This window comes from Condylura cristata, unplaced genomic scaffold (genome assembly GCF_000260355.1).
Source record: "Condylura cristata isolate star-nosed mole 26May11 unplaced genomic scaffold, ConCri1.0 scaffold00022, whole genome shotgun sequence".
Classification (NCBI taxonomy): domain Eukaryota; kingdom Metazoa; phylum Chordata; class Mammalia; order Eulipotyphla; family Talpidae; genus Condylura; species Condylura cristata.
The window spans coordinates 17,932,236-17,953,490 of record NW_004567123.1 but is presented as its reverse complement, the minus strand read 5'-3'; the positions used below and the strand labels follow the sequence as shown (position 1 = coordinate 17,953,490).

Sequence of the window (21,255 nt, the reverse complement as noted above, 5' to 3'; positions counted from 1 at the left end):
ATATATATATATATAACGGAGACAACCAATTTGCTAGGTACAAAAGAATACAAAGAGAGACCGTGTCCAATTAATGGTGATTTTTTTCCTTTCCAGTGTGACATGGTAAGATGCTACTGATCTTGATAGAGCATAAGAATGTGTGCTGTTCCTGTGCAATTCCTTACTGACCCAGACTGGTTCTTCTGCAGTGTTTTCTGTTGGGATTGTACCTGATTTAATTACCTGTGTTCATTCGAGTTCATTGGGGAATGGGGCGATTCTGCTTTTGTCTCTTGACTAGCAATTGCTTGATCCTGAAAGGGAGAGTCAAGCACACACAACCCACTGGTGGGAGAAGAAGGGAGAAAGCTCATGCACCTTTTAATTTCTCCTTCCCATCCATCTCTCCCTCACATCCCTATGCAGACACTCATCTATTTTCTTTTTTTGTGTGTTGTCTTTGTTTGGTTTTGATATTAGTGTGATGCTGACCTCATAAAATGTATTTGGTAGTATTCCTTCTTTCTCAGTTTTTGGAAAGAGTTTTCCTTTTGATGCATTGTTGGATTCATTTTCCTAAGATATTCTACTTTCTATTGCTATGTGTTACTTTTCATTTCTTAAAATTTTATGTATGTGGAATCATGCAGTATTCATTCATTTTTTGTGGCTTGTTTGAGTGTGCTTATTTTGAGAGTCGCTGAGGTGCATCATGTGTTAGCAATTATCACTTTTATTGTTGAAAGGTATCCCTGTAGGATATACTACAAATTCCTTGCCTATTCACCTGTTAGTGGACATTTGGGCATTTTCGTATTTGGATGATTACAAAGCTTCCATGGGGATTTATGAACAAGTTTCTATGTGGGCATATGTTACCTTTTCTCTTGAGTTGGTATCTCAGAATGGAATAGTTTTATAATGGGATACATTTAATATCTAAAAAGTCAACCACTATCCAGTTATTTGAAATCCCACGAATATATTTGGTAAATAGAAGAAATACCTGGACTTTTGCAATGATGAGGCTCGTTTTGACTTTTAGTAATATTCAGTTGAACAGTAGGAAGCTTTTAAGAATGGAATTAGGAAAAATTGTGAAGTGAGTAGTTTAGATAAGGGGTATTGATACTGTAAAATATTTTGCTGTGAGGAGTGGCAGAGTGAAATTGTTTTTGGAAAGTGTGAGTTGCTTACTTGTTAGGTGGTTAATTTTGTATTACGTGAATTGTACCTCAATTCCAAAAAGAAAAACAAAATCCTGATGTCCAGACTGTATCTCAGTCAATTAAATCAATATTTCTGTTGATGGGTCCAGGCATTTACTTTTTAAAAATCTCTTCTAGCGATTAGAAATGTAGCCAGTGTGAGGGTTAGTGATCTAAGTAGAGTTGATAAGCTTTTAATAAAGGGCCAGACAGTATGTATTTTCAGCTTTGAGGGTTATAAGGTCTCTGTCCTTAATATTCAACTCTGTCATTAAAACAGGAAAGCAGTTGGAGTCATATTGTAAAGAGTGAGCATGGTGTGTTTCAGTAAAACTTTAATAGACAAGTGGGCCAGAATTTGCAGACCCCTGACCTAAAAGTTGAGTGATAGAGGAAGGGCCCCAGATCCCTGATAAGGATGGAAAATGACCTCTGAGGCAGAGTCAGCGTAGCAGCTCTATTCTTTACCTTATGTGTGTTAGTTCTTCACATTGGACATGTTTCTTTATGTAAGACTAAACATCCCAGAGTTGAAAACAAAACATTCAACACCAGTACTTAAATTTGTATTTCTAGCTGCAAAAGACAAGGAAAAGAATAAAGAGAAGAAATTCAAAGAGTTTGTGAGAATGAAGCCAAAGAAGAAAAAGAAAAAGAAAAAGAAAACTAAACCTGGTAATTTTTCCCCTGAGATGTTTTACTTGGGTTTCTTTTCTAAGGGTGCCTGTTCCCCAGTTCTGGCCTCTTTTGCATTGAGGAGAGAAAGGGCCAGCAGGCCTTTACTTGTACCTCAGGTGTTCCAAGCCCTGTGAGCATTCATAGAACTCATCCCCTTTTCTTGCTGAATTAGCTGATGTGCCCTGTTATAGGGCAGTGTGTGTAAAAGCTTCATAGGGGATATGTAGTTGAATGATTATGTTTGCACACACTACTCTTAAATACACATCTGAACCCTTTCGAGAAGGGGGAAAGGGTGATGATGATGAGATGTTTTTGAGGTTCTTGGAGGTAGGCTGCAAGTATTAATCCCTTAATTTGTGTTCCTTACTACTTTGTAGTTGAATTGTTCCTGAGCCTTTGAGCTGTTTGAAGGGCAGAACTGGTTAGATGGATGGGATTGATTCTGGTATGCCCTGGATAGATGGAATTGATCCTGATGTCTGGGGTTGCTAATATTTCCCTGCTTCTGTTTTTCCAGAATGCCCCTGCAGTGAAGAGATCAGTGACACTTCCCAGGAACTTTCACCACCGAAGGCATTTGCTGTTACCAGGTGTGGGTCCTCACACAAGCCTGGGGTTTATATGAGCCCTCAGCTCCATGGTACAGAACCTGGAAACCACAAAGGGAAAGTGAAATTATGTGGTAAGGAACCTCTTTCCTCTCACTTGCATAGTAACTACTGAGAAGGCTGGTTTGTGTTGATACTCCTCAGACCTTTGCATCATATAATGTGTTATATATATTTTAAATGCAGTTTTCTCTTTTTTGTTTCTTAAAGATTTATTTATTTATGTATACAGAACTGGGGTACAGGCCAGAGGTACAGGGTTGGTGAAAGGTTTCACCAGAGACAGAGTGGGGAGTATAACAGGCAGATTGATGAAGTACACTACTGAGGGAAGCAATGGACGGGTCAGGACATGAGATTAAACAAGCAACATTAACTGAGCCTTCCCTGAACTCAACTTTTTTTTCTCCAACTTTGATGTCAATTAAATGTACCTTAGGTACCTTGAAGCCAGTTGTTAAGTAACCAAATCCAGTATCCCATTCCTTCCTTTGTTGGGGGTAGAAGGGGAGAGGTCTGACTCAAACTTGAAGCCACTTACAGGGTGATTGTGGTTTAAAAGGAGTAAATAAGTTAATGGAAAAATACTTAGACTAGTGTCTGATACAGAATATGTAGTCATTAAAAAAGTCAGCTGTAATTATAACTGATCAGGTACCATGAACTAGTGATTCTAGTTCTGATTACACTTGGAATCTATCCCTTCCTCATTCGCTGTCTACAGGTGTTTTTTTTTTTTCCCCCCACTTCTGGGTATTAGTATTTTTTATTTTCCATATTTAATGAGTGGTATCTTTTTTTTTTAAATAATAAGTTTATTTTTATATCATTTTGTGCCTTTTCCATCGCAGTTGTAATCCCCATGGGCTTCCCATCACCAAATCACCCATGTGCCATCACCATAGTCCAGTGGGTTTCCTTCCCCGCACTGTTTTTGATCCCATTCCCCACTCCACCCCCATAAAATGTCCCTGGTATAAAGCTGTTCATTATTATTATTTTCTCATCTGGTCCGTTATACTCCTGTTATGAGTGAAACCATATGGTAGTTTTGCTTTTCTTTCTGGCTTATTTCACTAAGCATGACCATTTCCAGCTCCATCCATGTTGCTGCAAAAGACATGTTTCTTTTTTTTGGTTGCTGAGTAATATTCCATTGCGTATATGTACCACATCTTTTTAATCCAGTCATCCACTTTTGGGCATTTGGGCTGCATCCATGTTCTTCCAATTGTAAATAAAGCAGCAGTAAACATGGGGGTGCAGGTATCTTTTTGAATCAGTGTTTTTGTGTCTTTTGGGTAGATACCTAGGAGTGGGCTTGCTGGGTCATATGGAAGCTCCATGTTTAGCAATTTAAGGAACCTCCAAACAGTTTTCCATAGTGGTTGTACTAGTTTGCATTCCCACCAGCAGTGCAGGAGAGTTCCTTTTTCTCCACATCCTCGCTAACATTTGTTGTTGCTAGTTGTTTGAAGATGTGCCATTCTCACTGGGGTGAGGTGGTATCTCATTGTGTTTTTAATTTGCATCTCCCTTACTACAAGTGATGTTGAACACTCTTTCATATGCTTGTTGGCCATCCGCTTTCCTCTTTGAAGTGTCTTTTTAGCTCTTCTGCCCTTTTTTTGTGGGGTTGTTTATTTTTGTTGAGTTTCATCAGTTCTTTGTATATCTTTGCAATCAATCCTATATCACTAGTTTTGTGTGAGAAATTTATTCCCAATCAGTGGGCTGTCTGTCTGTTTTTTGTAATGTCTCTTTTGCTGTACAGAAGCTCCTTAACTTGATGTAGTCCCATCTATTTATCCTTGCCATCACTATTGTGGCATTGGGTGCTGTATCTTCAAAGATGTCACCGAAGTATATGTTGTGCAGTGTTTCGCCCATCTTTGCTTCCAGGTATTTTATGGTTTCCATTCATGTCTAGGTCTTTAATTCACTTTGAGTTGATTTTTGTGTATGGTGTGAGGTAGTGATCTAGTTTCATTTTTTTGCATGTAGCTTCCCAGTTTTCCCAGCACCATTTTCTAAACAAACTTTCTTTGTGTTCCATTGTATCTTCTTTGCTCCTTTGTCAAAGATTAGCTGCCCATAAACCTGCGGGTTTATATCTGGGTTTTCTATTTGAATCCACTGGTCTGTATGTCTATTCTTGTTCCAGTACCATGCAGTTTTGATTATTATGACTTTGTACTACAGCTTGAAGTTTGGGATTGTAATGCCTCTATTCTCTTCTTAGTCATGAAAGTTTTGGCTATTCAAATTCTTTTGTTGTTCCATATGAATCTCATCAGTATTTTTTCTATTTCTTTAAAGAATGTCATTGAGACTTATTGGGATGGCATTAAATCTGTGTATCGTTTTTGGCAGGATGGCCATTTTGACGATGTTAATTCTCCCGATCCATGAGTAGGGGATGTCTTTCCATTTCATGGTGTCTTCTTGTATTTCTTTTAACAGTGTTTTGTAATTTTCTTTGTATAGATTTTTACCTCTTTTGTTAGGTTGATTCCCAGTTATTGATTATTTTTGTTTTAATTGAAAAGGGGATGGTTTTTTTTTGTTTGTTTGTTTGTTTTTTACTGCTTCTTCTGATTGGTTGTTTGTCTATAGGAAAGCCTCTGACTTTTGTATATTGATTTTATATCCTGCTACCTTGCCAAACTGGTTGATGGTTTTTAGGGTTTTCCATGCAAATTAACATATCATCTGCAAATAAGGACAGTTTTACTTCTTTCCTTATTTGGATGTCTTTTTCCTGTCTTATTTCTCTGGCTAGAAATTCCGGTGTTATGTTGAAGAGCAGTGGCGATAGTAGACACCCTTGTCTTGTTCCTGATCTCAAAAGAAAGGCTTTCAGCTTTTCTCTGTTGAGGAGAATATTGAGTTTGTCCTACATGTCTTTTATCATGTTGAGGTATGATCCTTCAATTCCAAGGATTTCGAGGGCCTTAAACATAAATGGGGTTTGAACCTTGTCAAATGCCTTCTCCACATCTATTGATATGGTTATGTGGTTTTTATTTTTCTGTTGGTTGATGTGAAGGATTACATTAATTGATTATCTGATGTTGAACCATTCTTGTGCTCGTCTACAGGGTTTTTTAGGCGACTCTTTATATAGATGGTACAGACCTGTTCTGGCTGGATGTGTTCAGGTTGAGGAACATGTTTGAGTTGTTATTGTTGATGATCTGTGTGGTTCATGGGGAATTATAGCTCTTCTGTCAATGAGCTCTGTGACTTTGAGCACTGCTTACCTTGGGCCTTACTCAGTAAAGGGAGGAAATGGAGTTTAATTCATTGCCAGCCAGCCTGTATCTTTGAGATGTAATTATGGGATGACAGACCCACAGAATAGATTATTGTCCCTATTTCCAGGTTTTGTGAAGGTTCAGAGAGGAGAATCTGTAATATCATTTCCATTCCTAACAATCTAAACTTGTAGAATTTTATATTTAAAATAGTGATCTTTTATCTTCCCTCTCAGAGGAGGATAATCTAAGCGAGTCTTCCTCAGAGAGCTTTCTTTGGAGTGATGAAGAATACAGCCAAGATGTCGATGTGACCACCAACCCAGATGAGGAACTTGATGGGGATGAACGCTATGATTTTGAAGTGGTCCGCTGCATCTGTGAAGTCCAGGAGGAAAATGACTTCATGATTCAGGTAGGTAGAGCTTCCAGGAGATAGGTGTAGAGGAACACAACATGATCCTTGGAGAGAATTTTGAGGTACTGCAGTTAGAAACCACCAAAAACAGTGAGTGACTCACTTACCCCTATAGGCAGTATTATCAGCATCAGGTTGAGGTTTGCTTTTTGGTTCAGTTTCCTCTGAATTTCAGGCTGTTGTAGCTAGCCTACTAATAGAATAAACGAGGACTTGAGAGACTATTGAGTCTAGATGTTTTATGTGCTGCTTGGTGCAGCTGGGAACTACATGAGAAGGGCCTTACCTGTGGTCACACAGTGAGGAGTTGAATGACAGAGACCCACATCTTTAGAGTTAGTTTAATCTTCGCCTTGAGGTAATTTTTTTTAATGACTTAAACGGAGTTTTATAACTTCTCTACTTCTTGTTTCTTATTTTCTTGACACTCATATCTATCATTTCTGCCTTTGGGATCTGCCTATGGGTAGGTCTCCCTCCCTTGCCTGCTTGGGACAACCATTAATGGTCAGCTGTCTTGGTGCTGGTCCTTTTTTTTTTTTAATCACAAAAACAAAAGGAGGTGGAGGTGCCTGCTACTTTTGAGGGGTATTATAAATACCCTGAGGGCCTTGACAGCTGTCTGTTCTGCCCAAGGAACCTGAGATTTAAAAGAAGGTCATGGTTATTTTGACTAGCATTCTTATGGGGGTTAAGTACAAATATTGCTGACACAGCAGACTGGATCCCGGAACTGAGGGGCAAAGTTGTGCTTCCATAGTCAGGAGTCTCGAATTCCATCGTGAGGGTTTTGACTTCTTTCACTGTTTCTTTGTGGAGTCCATTTGGCTCTTTTCCACAGGCTGGTTTTCTTTCAAAATGCAAAGTGGTCACCCATGACCTCTCCCTTTTCCTCTCAGTTTTACATGTTTATATTGAAGAGACTAGGCTAGGCAGAGGTTGGAATCAGTCCCAGTTATAAATTCCCAAGTAAGGAATTCTCTTCTTGTTTAGATCAGATACTAGCCTTTGAAACAGTCATCTGTGATGAGAGAGGAAGAGGTTTATTATGACCAAATGCACATCTTTGGTCTAATCATCTGGCTTGGTGGATGTTTGGGAGTGTAGACTGGGTTATGGTATATAAAAAAGGCTGCTGGTGGACTCCCTCTGTTAGGATGTGATGGAGTTGGAGAATTGTCCCCAGAGAAGAGGTTGATTACCTAGTGTTGACTAAGAATCCATATGTGCTATTGAAATTATGGGGAAAGGGCTGGCGTCCTTGGCCAATTTTCTGTGTTAGAAGTTTATCTGCTTGTCTTTATATTGTTATAGGTCAACATGGCATTGTTTTGTGAAATTCACTTATGGCTCTTACAGAGTTGGATTTATGCCACTTAACTTTGAGTTCGTGTTCGTCTTCTTTGTACTCAGTCTCTTTTTCTTTTGCTTTGTTGAAACACCGAGAACTTTGTTACAGTTCTTTAAAAGACTTTCAGAAGGACCAGAACATTAGGACCAGTTGCTTTTGCTTTTTTATTGAGTTCTATTTTGAAATAATTTTAGATTTCACAGAATTTGCAAAGAAATGTTGTTTAGGGAATTGCCATGAGCCCTTTCCCAGATCCATCTCCTATGCCAACAGCCCACACAGCCATAGTACAGAATCAAAACCAAGATCTTGACATTGTACAATCCATAAACCTTGCCAAATTTGTGTATGTGTATAGTTCTGTGCAATTTTGCAGGAAATATAGCCTTGTTTAATAACCACCACAATCCAAATACCCAACTCAATCACTCAATCATATTATTCCCCTTTTTAGTCACAACTATCCCTTCCTCCCCATCCTTAAAACTTGAAAACCACTAGTCTGATTTCCATTCGTAATTATATAATTTTATGATTTTGGTCAGTGTAATTATGTATTTTTTTTTGAGTGACTTTTTTCATTCGATATAATTTCCTTGAGCTTTATCCTTTATTCTTTTGATAGTCAATTATTTTTTATTGTGGAGTAATGTTCTGTGGTATGGATGTACCATAATAGTGCCCTTTCTACTTGAGTGTCAGCTGTACAATGGAGTAGTGAGTTAACATCTCTGGAGTGTTTTTTATTACTATCATTTCACCTCGAAGAAGAATGTCTTAAGCATTTATTTTTCCTGTTTTGTAATTAGGAAAATAAAATCATACAGCTATTTATAATGATTTGTTAGTGGTTATAGAACCATCTAATTACCAAGCAATGATTTAAACTGAAACCTCTGGGTCAAGTGTTTTTCCCCTGTACTACCATAGCTCAGGGGATTCACATTTACAATTGAAGAGGGAACTCCTCCACCCCCAATCAAGGTTTTGAAACAATGGCCATGTTCTAGTCTGGCTGACTAACCCCATTTCACTTCCACCAGTGCTTTCTCTCTCTCTCTGGAAATCTCTGGGATTCAAGGTACATGAATGCTCTCCATACCAGTTGATGTTTATGATCTTCAGTATACCATAGGTTCATAGTTTTCTAACTTAATATGTAACAGGTTAAAGCAGTAGTTTTGAAAGTTCAGAATGGTTAGCTTCACTGTTAAGTGAATAGCATTAATCCTATGACGTTTGCCATGCAGTTAGGGTTATAAGTGATAGTCGCTGATGTTGTGACACTTATTTGTTCATATTTTTCTTTTTGGTTATACTACTGTAAGACAAGCTTAGTGCACATACTGTTGTAAGGATGATTCTCCTAAGCATTGTGCTGTATGATTAATAAGAGATGAGAAGAAAAGCTTTGATTTGAGGAACTACATAATATTGAGCCTACCAGTACAGAATTATGGGCATTGGAAGGCTCTGTTCTCTTATCCTTAGCTTGAAACTTTAATCTTGGGACATGTGAGCATGTTCTGTTATTTTATTTGAGAGTAGTCCCTTAAACACACACCTATTTGTAAAATTTCTAAAGCTCTGTGGAGTACAACTGGAAAAATTATAGTAACATGAAAATTACTGTGATTTTTTTAGAATTTTAAAAAACTCTGTTTTTAAAAGTATGTTGAAGTGGTTAGTTTCTTCCCTGTCTCTCTGGGTATGTGATTAGTGCTGGTCTTGGAGGCCTGATTAGATTTGGTCCTTGTTTGTCCATAGAAATCTTTAGTGGTAAGTAATGAAGACCCCTCCCAGCAAGACTATTCTGCCTAATTTTTATAAGAGACCCAATTCTGATCCTTTTGCCATTGACTTTTCTGTTAGTAACAAGAATCATGGTGTGTTGGGGTTTGAGCTTGATGTGTCATTTTGTGCTATGTAAAGAAACTTCTGTGGCCATACCAGCTATTATGTGTCAGAGACAGGAGCCACTTCTGTTTCTTGTTTCCAAGGCACCACATGGCTTTTTCCCCAGCTCAGCTCAGCTTCACACTAGGACTTCCTGTTCGGTGATGATGAGTTTACAGTAGAGCACCTTGATTTTTTTTAGAGCACCTTGATTTTTATTGTAGAAGACTTTTCTCCACTTTATACTTGAGGGTCAGCTGACTGTTTTATGGAGGGACAGTATCTGGCCTTATTAATATGAGCAATGAAATTTTTCTTTCAGTAACTTTAGCAGAAGGCATAAAGTCAGAGGGACCTCGTGAAAACAAACATATAAAATTTTTTTTGAAGTAAGAAAATGTCTTTATTGATAAACATTACATTGTACCATTAAATAAGTTTCAGGTGTGCATCATCATTGAGAATCAGCCTCTCTATATACTATACTAAGTTTATCACTAAAAATTCAGTTCTATACTTGACCATACAATTATTCTCTAGTTCCAATTTACCCACTCCCCTTTCTCTTTCTGTTCTGATAGCCACTAATTGATGTTATAGTACAAAAGTTTAGTTTTGTTTTATTTGTATTTGTTTGCTTTTTCTATGTATAGAAAACAAAAAAGAAATCAGAAAAAATTAGTAACTATAATAAAGTAAAAATCAAAATCATCAGGAAACTAGATCAGAGACATTCTGTAGGGGAGGAGGAGTGAGAAAAATGAGGACAGGAGTGGGAAGACCACAAGGGGTTGTGGCGATGGTGCGGGGGTGAATTAGTGGTGGGAATTTCATGGGGAAATCATACCTTGTACAAAAATGAAGGATGATGTAGTGAATATATTTAAAAAAAAAGAACTGGATACAAACCAAGTGACCATCAACTGCCAATGAATAAAGATATGGTACCTGTACACAGAGGAATAATATTCAGCTATTATAGAAAGTTAAGATCTGCCTTTTACAACAACATGCTTGGATTTTACAACAACATGCTTGGTGATCTAAGTCAGGTGGAGACACTGTACGATTTCAAACGTTTAAAATTTTTAAAATGTATACATCACTAAGGAAGGCACAGGTAATTTTTTCTTGAAATACATTTTTAATTCACATTGAAATTTTACATAACCCTAGAATACATTTAGGGTTTATTTTGTACAAGATGCATACATTATTCTAGAGAAATGATTTTCTTGGATCTTTCTCATTATTTGATTGGTATCAACATACAGCATAATGATTTAGTATTTGTGTATATTAGAAAATGATATCTATCATCATTTTCTTGTGATGAAAACTTTTAAAAATCTATTCCTAATCAAATATGATTTATAGTATCATTAACTATAGTCACCACATTGTTCATTATATTCCCAAGACTTATTTATGATGGAAGTTTGTACCTTTTGACCTTCAGCCATTTCTCCAGCACCTTTATCCCCTACAGATTTTTTTCATAATTAAAGGGACATAATATTTTAAGCTTTGATGGCCATTTGGCCTCTGTTGCAACTACTCAGCTCTGCTGCTAGCAGCTGTGGGCTATGTAAAGTGAATTTGCTTGCCATATTCACACAAACTTTATTTCCAAAAGTAACTTCAGAAAGATTTGGCATTTGGGTTACTGATCTTTGTCACGGAGCAACAAATATATGTATAAGAACTGAGCCCAGGAAGATTTTATAGCATTTTAAACAAGAAGCCAATTTTAAAAGTTATGTTTGCTTTAAAATGTTACTTGTTAACTAGCTAAAACATTCACATTCAAAAGCCAAAGGTATACACATAAGTGTACAGATAAAAATCTTAGCCTACTGTATTTCTCCACTACTCTTCTTTCCACGCGGCCTTTCTCTCAGCTCAGCTCAGCTCAGCTCAGCTCAGCTCAGCTCAGCTCAGCTCAGCTCAGCTCAGCTCAGCTCAGCTCAGCTCAGCTCAGCTCAGCTCAGCTATACATGTATAACTTTCTGTCTAGCATGGTGATGATGCCCTCACACAAAGCACCTTGATTTTTGTTTTAGGAGACTTTCCCTTGCTTTATACTAACGGTTTAGCTGACTGTGCTATAGAAGGACAGTTATTGGCCTCTTATGTATTATTCCAGAAACATTCTGGGTAAACAGGCAGTCACGGATATATCTTCCCTTTTTTTTTATGATTAGTAGTAAGATATTCTTAACATAAAATTTACCATTCAGTGAATTGGCTGGTATTGAGTTCATTCACATTGTTGTGCCTTGTGTTTAAACACAAAGGTTATTTATTTTATATATATATATATATACATATATATATATATATATACACACATATATACATATATATATATATATATTTTATTACTTGTGCATACAAGAACTGGGGTACAGGCCAGAGATGGGATACAGGTACAGAGGTACAGGGGGTGAGGCACTTCACCAGAGACAGAGTGGGGAGCAGAATAAGCAGATCTACTGAAGAGACAGAGTGGGGAGCAGAATAAGCAGATCTACTGAAATAAACCACTGAGGGGCACAGCAGGCAAGACAGGAGAGGTCTGCCACACCATGTCAGGGATCGAACTCATGCTGCAGTGGCTATGAAAAGCTTCACAGTGCTGCACTTTAATCTGTCATGCCACCAGGGAGGGCCTTTATATATTATTTATTTATTTAAAAATAATATATAGTTTATTTTTACATCAGTTTGTGTGTGTTTCCATCTCAGTTGTAATCCCCGTGGGCTTCCCATCACTAAATCACCCTTGTGCCATCACCATAGTATATACTTTTTAAATCATTCTTACTTTTTTGTACAATGCATGCTTTCTTTTTTCAGGTGTACTCTCTGCCAAATTCCCATTACCAATTCACCCATGCACCATCAACCATAGTCCTTTGTGTAAGATACATTCTCTTCCCTGTTTTGATTTCTTTCCCTCCATCTCCCTTGCAGAGTGTCTCTGATTAATAGTTGCCTGTTAATTTTGTTTTTTAATTTGTTAATAATTAACTTTTTCCTCAGATTCCTTATTTGGTTCCCTTGCATTCCTGCTATAGTGAAACTATTAGATTTTTTTTTCCTTCTGGCTTAACAAATGTTATTTTAAGTAGTGTGTTCAGTTTTTTTCATTTAACAATATGGTAAAGACCTTTCCCTTTTCAAACATAAAATTCTTCCCTTTTTTTTTTTTTTTAACTGCAACTGGATGGATCCTCATTCACTTACTTTGTTGATGGACATTTAAATTGTTTCTAATCTTAATGATGTAATGAATAAATTTGTAAGTATTCTTGTGTAACCCATTTTTTGAAGTAGAATTCATGGGTCACACAGTATAAGTTTTTATGGTGTTTACTAATATTGCTGTCTGTCCCTGGAGGCTGTGTCAAAAAGTCTCAACAAATACCCATATCAGTATACAGTACCATCAAACATTATTTTTTCAGACAAAACAGTTTTTTATTCAAACTCTTTCTCCCTCCTTCTCCTCCTGAAACTCTTCCTCTTCCATCATTTTCCTGGCAACTTCAGTGAGCTCCTTGGTGCCATCTTTAATGTTAACTTTGATCCGGCATCCTTTTCATACTTCTTAAGCTTCTACAGCTTTTTGTTGTAAGGCAGCTTTTCACTGTCAAATAAATTATTCCACAACTTGTTTAGCACCTCCACTTCTCTGATAGAAATGCAAGGGCTTGTGGATGTGACTACAGGGCAGAATTCAGCACAGCAAAAATCCAGCCATGGCCATTTGGGGGCATTGGACTTCTCTTTTCCTCCCTTAAGCAGGACTATCATAGTCCGTCATTTCCTGATTTTACATACTTTATTTGTTTTTGTCATTTCATCAAATTTAGACTTCTCCTTCCCAGAGGTCTCTGAACACTTCTTGGAAGGGGTCTCTGAGTTTTTCTTCTTATATTCCTGTTTGCATGTCTGCATGAAGATGGCATGAAGATGGTTTCTTGGTATCCATTTAGCCATTTTTACTTTATTGTTTGTAGTTTGGGCAACGTAGGGCATGATATATAGCTCAATCTTCTAAACATTTTTGTCTTTGCTCTTCAGATAATTGAAGAAAAATATTAATATAGTCATTTCATAATTTATTTAATAAACTTTAAACAGATTTCATAATTGAAGCATTTGGAAAGTGCAGACAGTTACAAAGAAGTAAACAATAACTATCTAGATTATCTAGATTATTTTACTCAGGGATACCATACCATTATTTATGTTTTGGAATACACATGGAATAGAGCATGTAAAAGTGTACTCTATAAGCAGTTTCTCAGTGTAACACTTTTATTATGAAAGTAGGAAAGGTTTATTATAAAAACTTAAGGCAATGCATAAAGGAAAAATTAAATTGATTTAATTGCAAACCCAAAACCTAAAGATACTGATGTGTATACATCTTATTAGTCTGCCTTTATTTCACACTAATTTATAACTTTAGTAACTGCACTTACACTTACTCTTTTCATGTTAAACATCATTTTATTTAAGAGTTACATTTTTCCTTTGATCTGTGTCTTCATGTACATCACCCATTTTTCTAATGAATGATTGATCAGTTTTTACTCATTCATACAGGTTTTTTTGTATTGGCTCTAAGAACAGTTGCAAATATCTGTGCCCATCTTATCATCTGTCTTGTCTTAGATTTTTCTATTTGTTTTTATGGGAAAGAATGTATCAAACTTTAGTTGCTTATGAGAATTGACTAGTAATTGCTGTAGGTCACAAAAATTTGTAAAAGACTTATCTTATGGTTTTATTCAGTACTTTTGAGATTTCAGGTTTTTTTTGTTTGTTTTTAAATCATAAATATTTGACCCACCTGAATTTATCCTACTATAAGGTGAGGACTTCAACTGCCCACTTGTCCTAACAATCATGCCTCACTATTGAAATGCTTTATATACTCTATTTTAGTATGTATTTTGTTCTTACTATGGATTTTTTCTTTTCCATTGTTCCATCTGTTTATATATTTGTGTGTATAATTTAATTTTACTTATTGTACTTTTGTAATATTTAAAAAAGACTTGGCAAGTCTAGTGGCCCCTAATTGTTCCTTTTCACAAATTCTCTGGCTACTAATTTTAGAATCAGCTTTTATCCAGTTCCAATGTTAATAATTTATTACTTTATTAGCATTATGTTATTTTTATAGATTAACCTTTATGATAATGACTGTTGCTATCTAGGAATAGGATATTCCTTATCGTTAATTTAAGTCTTTGTAACCTTCAAATTAAGATTTTCTTTTTAGAAATATTGCATATTTTATTCTGAGATATTATCCCTAGATAGTCTTAGAATTATTAGGTATTTGATCTTTTCTGTTTGTATTCTTGTTATTTTCTAAATTTAAACTTTTTAAAGTTGAAAATTTATTTCAACCAGTTGTATGCCATAGTTATTATTTTTAATTTCTCAACTTGGCTGTATTTGATTCAGTTTTGCCGAATTCTAGTTTTCAAGAAAGTCATTGCTGAGACAAACTTTTTTTTTTTTTTAAAGATTTATTTATTTATTCATACAGAACTGGGGTACAGGCCAGAGGCTCAGGGGCGGTGAGAGGCTTCACCAGAGACAGAGTGGGGAACAGAACAGGCAGATCGATGAAGTACACTGCTGAGGGGAGCAGCGGGCGGGTCAGGAGAGATCTGCCACACCATGTGGTCACCTCCAGGGCAGGCGGGAATCGAACTCATGCTGAAGTGGCTTTAGCTTCTCAGTGCTGTGCTTTAACCCACTGCGCCACCAGGGAGGGCCAAGAGACAAACTTTTAATTCCTCCTAATTATTAGCTTTTCTGCACCTAATAGGCTTTGTTGCTGTGCACTCTTTCTTTTCCCTCTGAACCTTAGTTACCTCATCTTTTCTCAAGGCTCTATTTTAGCCTGTTCCTGTTGATTCTATTGTGGTCAACTTTCTAGAGGGTCTGTATCTGTTCATGAAAACCCTTTTGGTGCAAGGTCTATTTGACTCCAAGTGACTGAAGACTGTCTGAACTTTAGACTTTCAGTCCTTTGTCACCAGACTGGTGGCCCACCCAGGCTCTTGTCAGAAGCTCACTGTCTACCTTACCTGTTTGGTAGTTTAAAGCTTAATGGCCATGGCTTGGAACTGCTTGAAATGTCCTTGTATCTCCATTGACTTGTGCTTTTCCCTCCACTCCCTATTCTGGATCCTCAGCCTTACTCACTTTAGGCCTTGCACACATCTTTCAATGCTGACTTTATCATCTGCTTCTTTCTCTGCTGCTTTCCCCTTTCTGTCCATGCCCAGGGAAGTTACTGGATCCTAGGGTTAAAATAATAGCTTTGCAATTAGCGAGGTTTGTGTTCTGATCCAATTTTGCCTCTCTTCAGCTGTGTGACCTTTGGTAAGATTTAGAAAGAATGAATACAAAGTTCTAGCACATGGTTTCCACAGGTGGCCGCAAAGTGATTAACTTGCCCCTTGGTTGTAGTAATAGATCCTTAGAACTAGGTGTTGGGTTCTGCCATAGAGCTTTTATGTATGGCCCATTGGTTACTCATAAACAGCCCCTCAGAGCAGGTAGGAGTAGTATCCCATTTTGCAGATGTGGAAACTAAATTACAAGGAAAAGTGACTTTTGCGAAGTCGCAGAGCTAAATTAATGTCCGAGCCTGTGTCCTTAGCACAGCAGGTTTCTGTCATTCCAGTTAACCTAAGGACCTAAACAGTTTTCCTTTCTCACCATAAAATGATCAGAAAAGTCAGTTTATAGAAATGGGAGTGAAAACAGTCATTTTTCTGTAAATAGCACTGTTTCTTTATCGGGGCTGTCCTATAGAGTACCCATTATCCTTTTCTAGCTATTTATCACTTAAGATGTGGCAAGTGGGGTGAGGAACTGTTTTTTTTTTTTTTTTAAACTTGATTTTTAATGCAAAGAGCCACAGGTGGCTATTGGTTGCCATCTTGGGCAGCGCAGGTGTAGACGAGTGGTTGCATCCCAATTCCTGTGTAAGTCAATTGTGCTTTCCCTTTCCTCTCTACCGCCCAAGGTCCCCTCTCCCAATGGGTGGGTCTTATATTTGGATGGAGGTTACCTTCTGAGTTTAATTTTTATTGCTTCTTTAATTCTAACAGTGTGAAGAGTGCCATTGCTGGCAGCATGGGGTCTGCATGGGATTACTGGAAGAAAATGTGCCTGAGAAATACACCTGTTATGTTTGCCAAGATCCTCCAGGTAGATTTTTTGAGTCAGGGATCTTAACAGTATGTGGCCTTTACCTTAGCACAGCTGGCCGTGAATCAGCCTGAGTATCTGTGGTTTTGAGAATGATTTCTTCAGTGTCAGCTAGACTCCAACTCCTCACCCTTGTTGCTAGTGCACCTGGTGCCAGCTATCCTGAACATAGCAGTAAGAAAGCATGCATGAGGGTGTCATCTAGTGGAAGGCCTTGCCTTGAGCTTGATTTTTTTTTTTTTTTTTGGTGATAAAAATCATGTAACACAAGATCTACCCTCTTAATAAATTTTTAAGTGTACGGTGCTATTAATTATTAGCACAGTATTGTATTGCATAGTTCTAGAACTTTTTCATCTTACAAGACTGAAACACTAAAAACTACAGACTGTTCCACAAATTTGGTAGCATTTTTTGCTAGAGGCATTGGAAATTACCTGTTTTTGTTTTAGAACACATGCTGCCAAAGTGAACCCCTGCCCTTGAAAGTTCATGTGGTTGGGTATGTGGGCTCTGTTCTTAGCTTTTTGGGGTGGTTAGAGATAGAAACCTGCATCTCTATTCTCTGGAAGCTTCTGCCCTTCTTTGCATCATTGCACCTTGGAAGGGAATTGTGCCTTTGAGGGTAAGAGGAAAGCCTCTGAGTAGAGCCCAGAGCAGATAGTATATCCAGGGTTAATTGATTTCTTTGTTCCATGGCAACAAGCTATTATGTGACTCTTGGGTACTCTTTCCCAGAAGTCTTAGGGTAAATTATAAATCTGTGGTTCTTATCAGATGTTTCATTGGGATAGTACATCTTCTTCCTTTACCACCTGAAAATTCTCTCCCCTTGACACTGTTCCATCACTCACTTAATGCTAGACTGTGTCTGAGAGTCTCTGCTTCTGTTCCTCCTTTTGGGCCTTGTAGTTGAACTTAGTATGAGCTCTTATTCCCATTTTTGCTTATGAGGAAGAAATGGATGCCCAGAGAATACAGATGACTCTCCTAATATCATAAATCTAATTGGAATTAGAACTGGCTTGTATGACCAAGTCACTTGATTTTTCTGTTGATTAGGATGTGGCTGGCCACCACCGCATATTTTCTAACATGGAGGTCCAGTCAGTGTGAGATGAGTGATTCCTCATCTTCTTGTCTTAGCTTAGTGTATAGATGGAAAGGAATCTGCCTGTTTTCCCCTGTATCCTAAGGGAAGAATATAGCTAGAGACTCAGTGTATGAGTCATAGACAGTTATTGAGGGGCAGGATCTTGGAGAACATTTAGTTCATCTACACTATTTGACTGGCACACAAACAAGCGCAGAAAGAGGATACAGGTTTATTATCACTCAACCAGTTTGTGCCAGATAGGTGGGGAGAACCAAAGTCTCTGATCTTGTCTTGTAAATTCTGCTCTGAATTCTGCTGTTCAGGCCACACGTGCAGCTGCTGCCTCTGATTTCTTACATATAATTCCCAGGACTCCTTGTAAAGCTCTCTTTACTCTCACTCTTTCTCTTTGTGCAAATTATACACACCTCTTTCATCAATTCCTGTGCACTTTCTGAACTCTTAGAACTCTAATTACCAAGACTGTGAATACACTCCTGCTTGAATTATAAGCACTATATATCTATGACATTTATAAACTTTGATTGACTCTGCAGTGTCTTCAACCAAAAGTTTAACTTAACAGATTTGCTATTTAAAGGTTAAAGATATTTTTAACAGAATTAAGATGTATCATGTATCTTTGTAAAGCCAGAGGAACCAATGGACTTTAATAGGAATTATCTGGGTGATTTTGGGGTTTTTATAGATTTTGGGAGATGAACAACAATCTAATTAAAAGCTGTTTTTTGGGCCTTTGAAGTAGTAAGCACTGCCCAGTCACATGTTAAGTGTTTTTAGTCCTTTTTAAGGATCCTTGTGAGGAACAGGACCATTAAAGCCTTCCAGTTCTTCTGTCACTGTAACAGATGGAAAGTAGAGATCCAGGGGCGGGAAGGGGCCTGGCTGTATATTTAGTTAAGTGAAAGGTGGTATATAGTCAGAGGCCGGATATGACTTTTTTCCATTTGATAAATCCATTCAAGATAACTCTGGTTACACACTGGGGATATAATCAGGAATAAGACAGCTCTGAATCTTCTGTCTTTGAGTGGGATTAGTGCCAGAAACAGTTGTAGAAATTAGAACATGTTAAATAGGAATGGATGCTGTAAGAGGACAAAAAGGATCAGAGATTAGGAACTACTGAAGAGACTCTTATTTGGGAAGTAACAGAAGGCCTTTGTGAAGAGGTGGTAAGGGGCCAGTCATGCAGAGTACTTGGAGAATGGTGCCTCAGACAGAGGTGGACTAGAGCAGAGATCCTAAGACTAGTAAAAACTTGATGTGTTCCAAAAACTGACAGGAAACTACTATAAAGATAGGGCGAGGTGGGCAGGAAAGAGCTGCAGACTTCATCAGGCTGGAGAACTTTGAGTTTTCTGTGTGTAGTCAGAGGTAATTGAGTAGGAGAGGGAATGATGTGATTTAAATTTAAATATTTTAATGCCTACTCCATGCCTGTCCAGTTCTACATGATCAGGAAATTTGCATGCCTTATTTACTACCTTTCTCCCAATATCTAGTAGAGTGCCTAGCAAATGGTGACAAGTAAATGTTTATTGGATGATTAGATTAAAAAAAAAAACATGCCACTCCACCCTTCAAGTAGCTTGTGTGATAATTGTAAGGTGATGAAGTGGTCTGGTTTTCCTTCAGGCCACGTGTTAACCATCTTATTGTCTGCTTTAGGTCAGAGGCCTGGCTTCAAGTACTGGTATGACAAGGAATGGTTGAGTAGGGGACACATGCATGGCCTGGCATTTTTAGAAGAGAATTACTCCCACCAGAATGCCAAGAAGATTGTGGCCACCCACCAGCTTCTCGGTGATGTGCAGAGAGTGATTGAGGTTCTGCATGGCCTGCAGCTCAAGATGAGCATCTTGCAGTAAGTGTGGCACTTGCAACTTTGGGGCAAGTCTGCTTTGGGATAATCTGTGAAAGCAGAGTATATTTAGGAAATTGGAAAGCCACAAAATCAATGATAAGACAAAAGAGTTTGAGACCTTTACTAAAAATTCTCATTACACAGTAAACATTCTTTCTTTAAAAATCAATTTTATCTACATGTTTATAATCATTTTAAGTGTTTGTCATGTTTTGACAAGTGTGCACCCTGGCAACCCCCACCATAGTCAAGATATGATGTATGTGTTGTGTTTGGTTTTTGTTTTGATGTTCAGTACTGAGTTTTTAATTTTGGTAAAATAACTATTATATAAAATCATATCATCTTAATCTATATAAGCATTTGATTCTGTAAGTATATTCACAGTATAAAACCTATCTCTTTAATCTTGCAAACCTGAAATCTATATCCGTTAAAACAAATAACTCCTTTCCACTTGCCCTCCCCTCCGTCCCTGACAACTACCCTTATATTTTCTTTCTCTGAAATTGGTTACTGGAGGTATATCTTTTTTTTTTTTTTTATTTTTTTTTTTTTTTTTTTTTTTTTTTAAAGATTTATTTATTTATGCATACAGAGTTGGGGTACAGGCCAGAGATGCAGAGGGTGAGAGGATTCACCAGAGACAGAGCGGGGAGCAGAACAGGCAGATCGACGAAGTACACTGCTGAGGGGAGCAGTGGGCGGGTCAGGAGAGGTCTGCCACGCCATGTGGATCTCCTCCAGGGCAGGCGGGAATCGAACTCATGAGGAACTGGTTTCAGCTTCTTTGTGCAGTGCTTTAACCCGCTGCGCCACCAGGGAGGGCCCCTGGAGGTATATCTTATAGTTGAGATTCTATTACTTGTTTTTGTGTGTGTGTGAAAATTATTTCATCCTCAGCTGTTATCTTTGTTGTAGCCTGTGTCAGAATTGCCTTTTTAAGATCAAATAAGAGTACATGGCATATGTTGACATACTTTATTTACTCATCCTACACCTTCTTGATTAGTAAACAAAATAAAGTTCAAAGCTGCTGGAAGAGATAACTTTTGACAAGCCTGCTCTCTGACGTAGTGATTGCTCCATAAATTTATCTTTTGATTGTTTGCTCATATAGAAAAGCTTCAGGCTTTTTGGAGTTGGACTTCTCACTTTTAGTAGCCAGAAGTTTGCGGCGTGAAATTGAGTTTTTGGGGTGGCCTTGTATCAGATGACCCAAATTCATTTATAATCTCCAAGAAAAGTAATGTGGTTCTTACTGGGTTTTATAACCTACCCCACTTTACCAAGTAGGGGCCTGGAGTCAGGCAGTTGCTCTCCATGGTTTCCCAGGGTGGAACAAGGATTAGTGCTCCAGGCCTGGCCCCTGTCAGGTACTTGTCCTGACCTTTCTAATTGCCTCTCTTCAGCAAGACATTGAATTTCCTTTTGATTTTAACACAGTCTGTGTCAGGGACAGTCTCTTTTTTATGAAAATCTCTTAAGTTTTCCTATGAGCCTGCCAGTAGGGGACTATTTTAGGTAAGTCTTCATTGACAAACTAGTGCCTAGAGTAAGTTAGACATAACAGGCCACCCCCTGAAAGATTTCCCTGGTTAGTCCTGGAGGCTTCTTGG

The 21,255-nt window shown here is 37.8% G+C and overlaps 1 protein-coding gene across 3 annotated transcripts in view; it reads left to right on the top strand.

Moving 5' to 3' along the window:
- The window catches only part of PHF20 (PHD finger protein 20), a 108,458-nt gene that overhangs the window by 77,966 nt on the left and 9,237 nt on the right, over nucleotides 1-21,255 (top strand). For 2 of the 3 annotated variants that reach the window (XM_004687230.2, XM_012728323.1), the window contains exons 11-15: nucleotides 1,767-1,865; nucleotides 2,389-2,553; nucleotides 5,973-6,151; nucleotides 16,553-16,652; nucleotides 19,441-19,636. In XM_004687230.2, the coding sequence (XP_004687287.1) occupies nucleotides 1,767-1,865; nucleotides 2,389-2,553; nucleotides 5,973-6,151; nucleotides 16,553-16,652; nucleotides 19,441-19,636 (739 nt within the window). The remainder of the gene's footprint in view (nucleotides 1-1,766; nucleotides 1,866-2,388; nucleotides 2,554-5,972; nucleotides 6,152-16,552; nucleotides 16,653-19,440; nucleotides 19,637-21,255) is intronic. The other variant, XM_012728322.1, reaches the window with a different exon arrangement.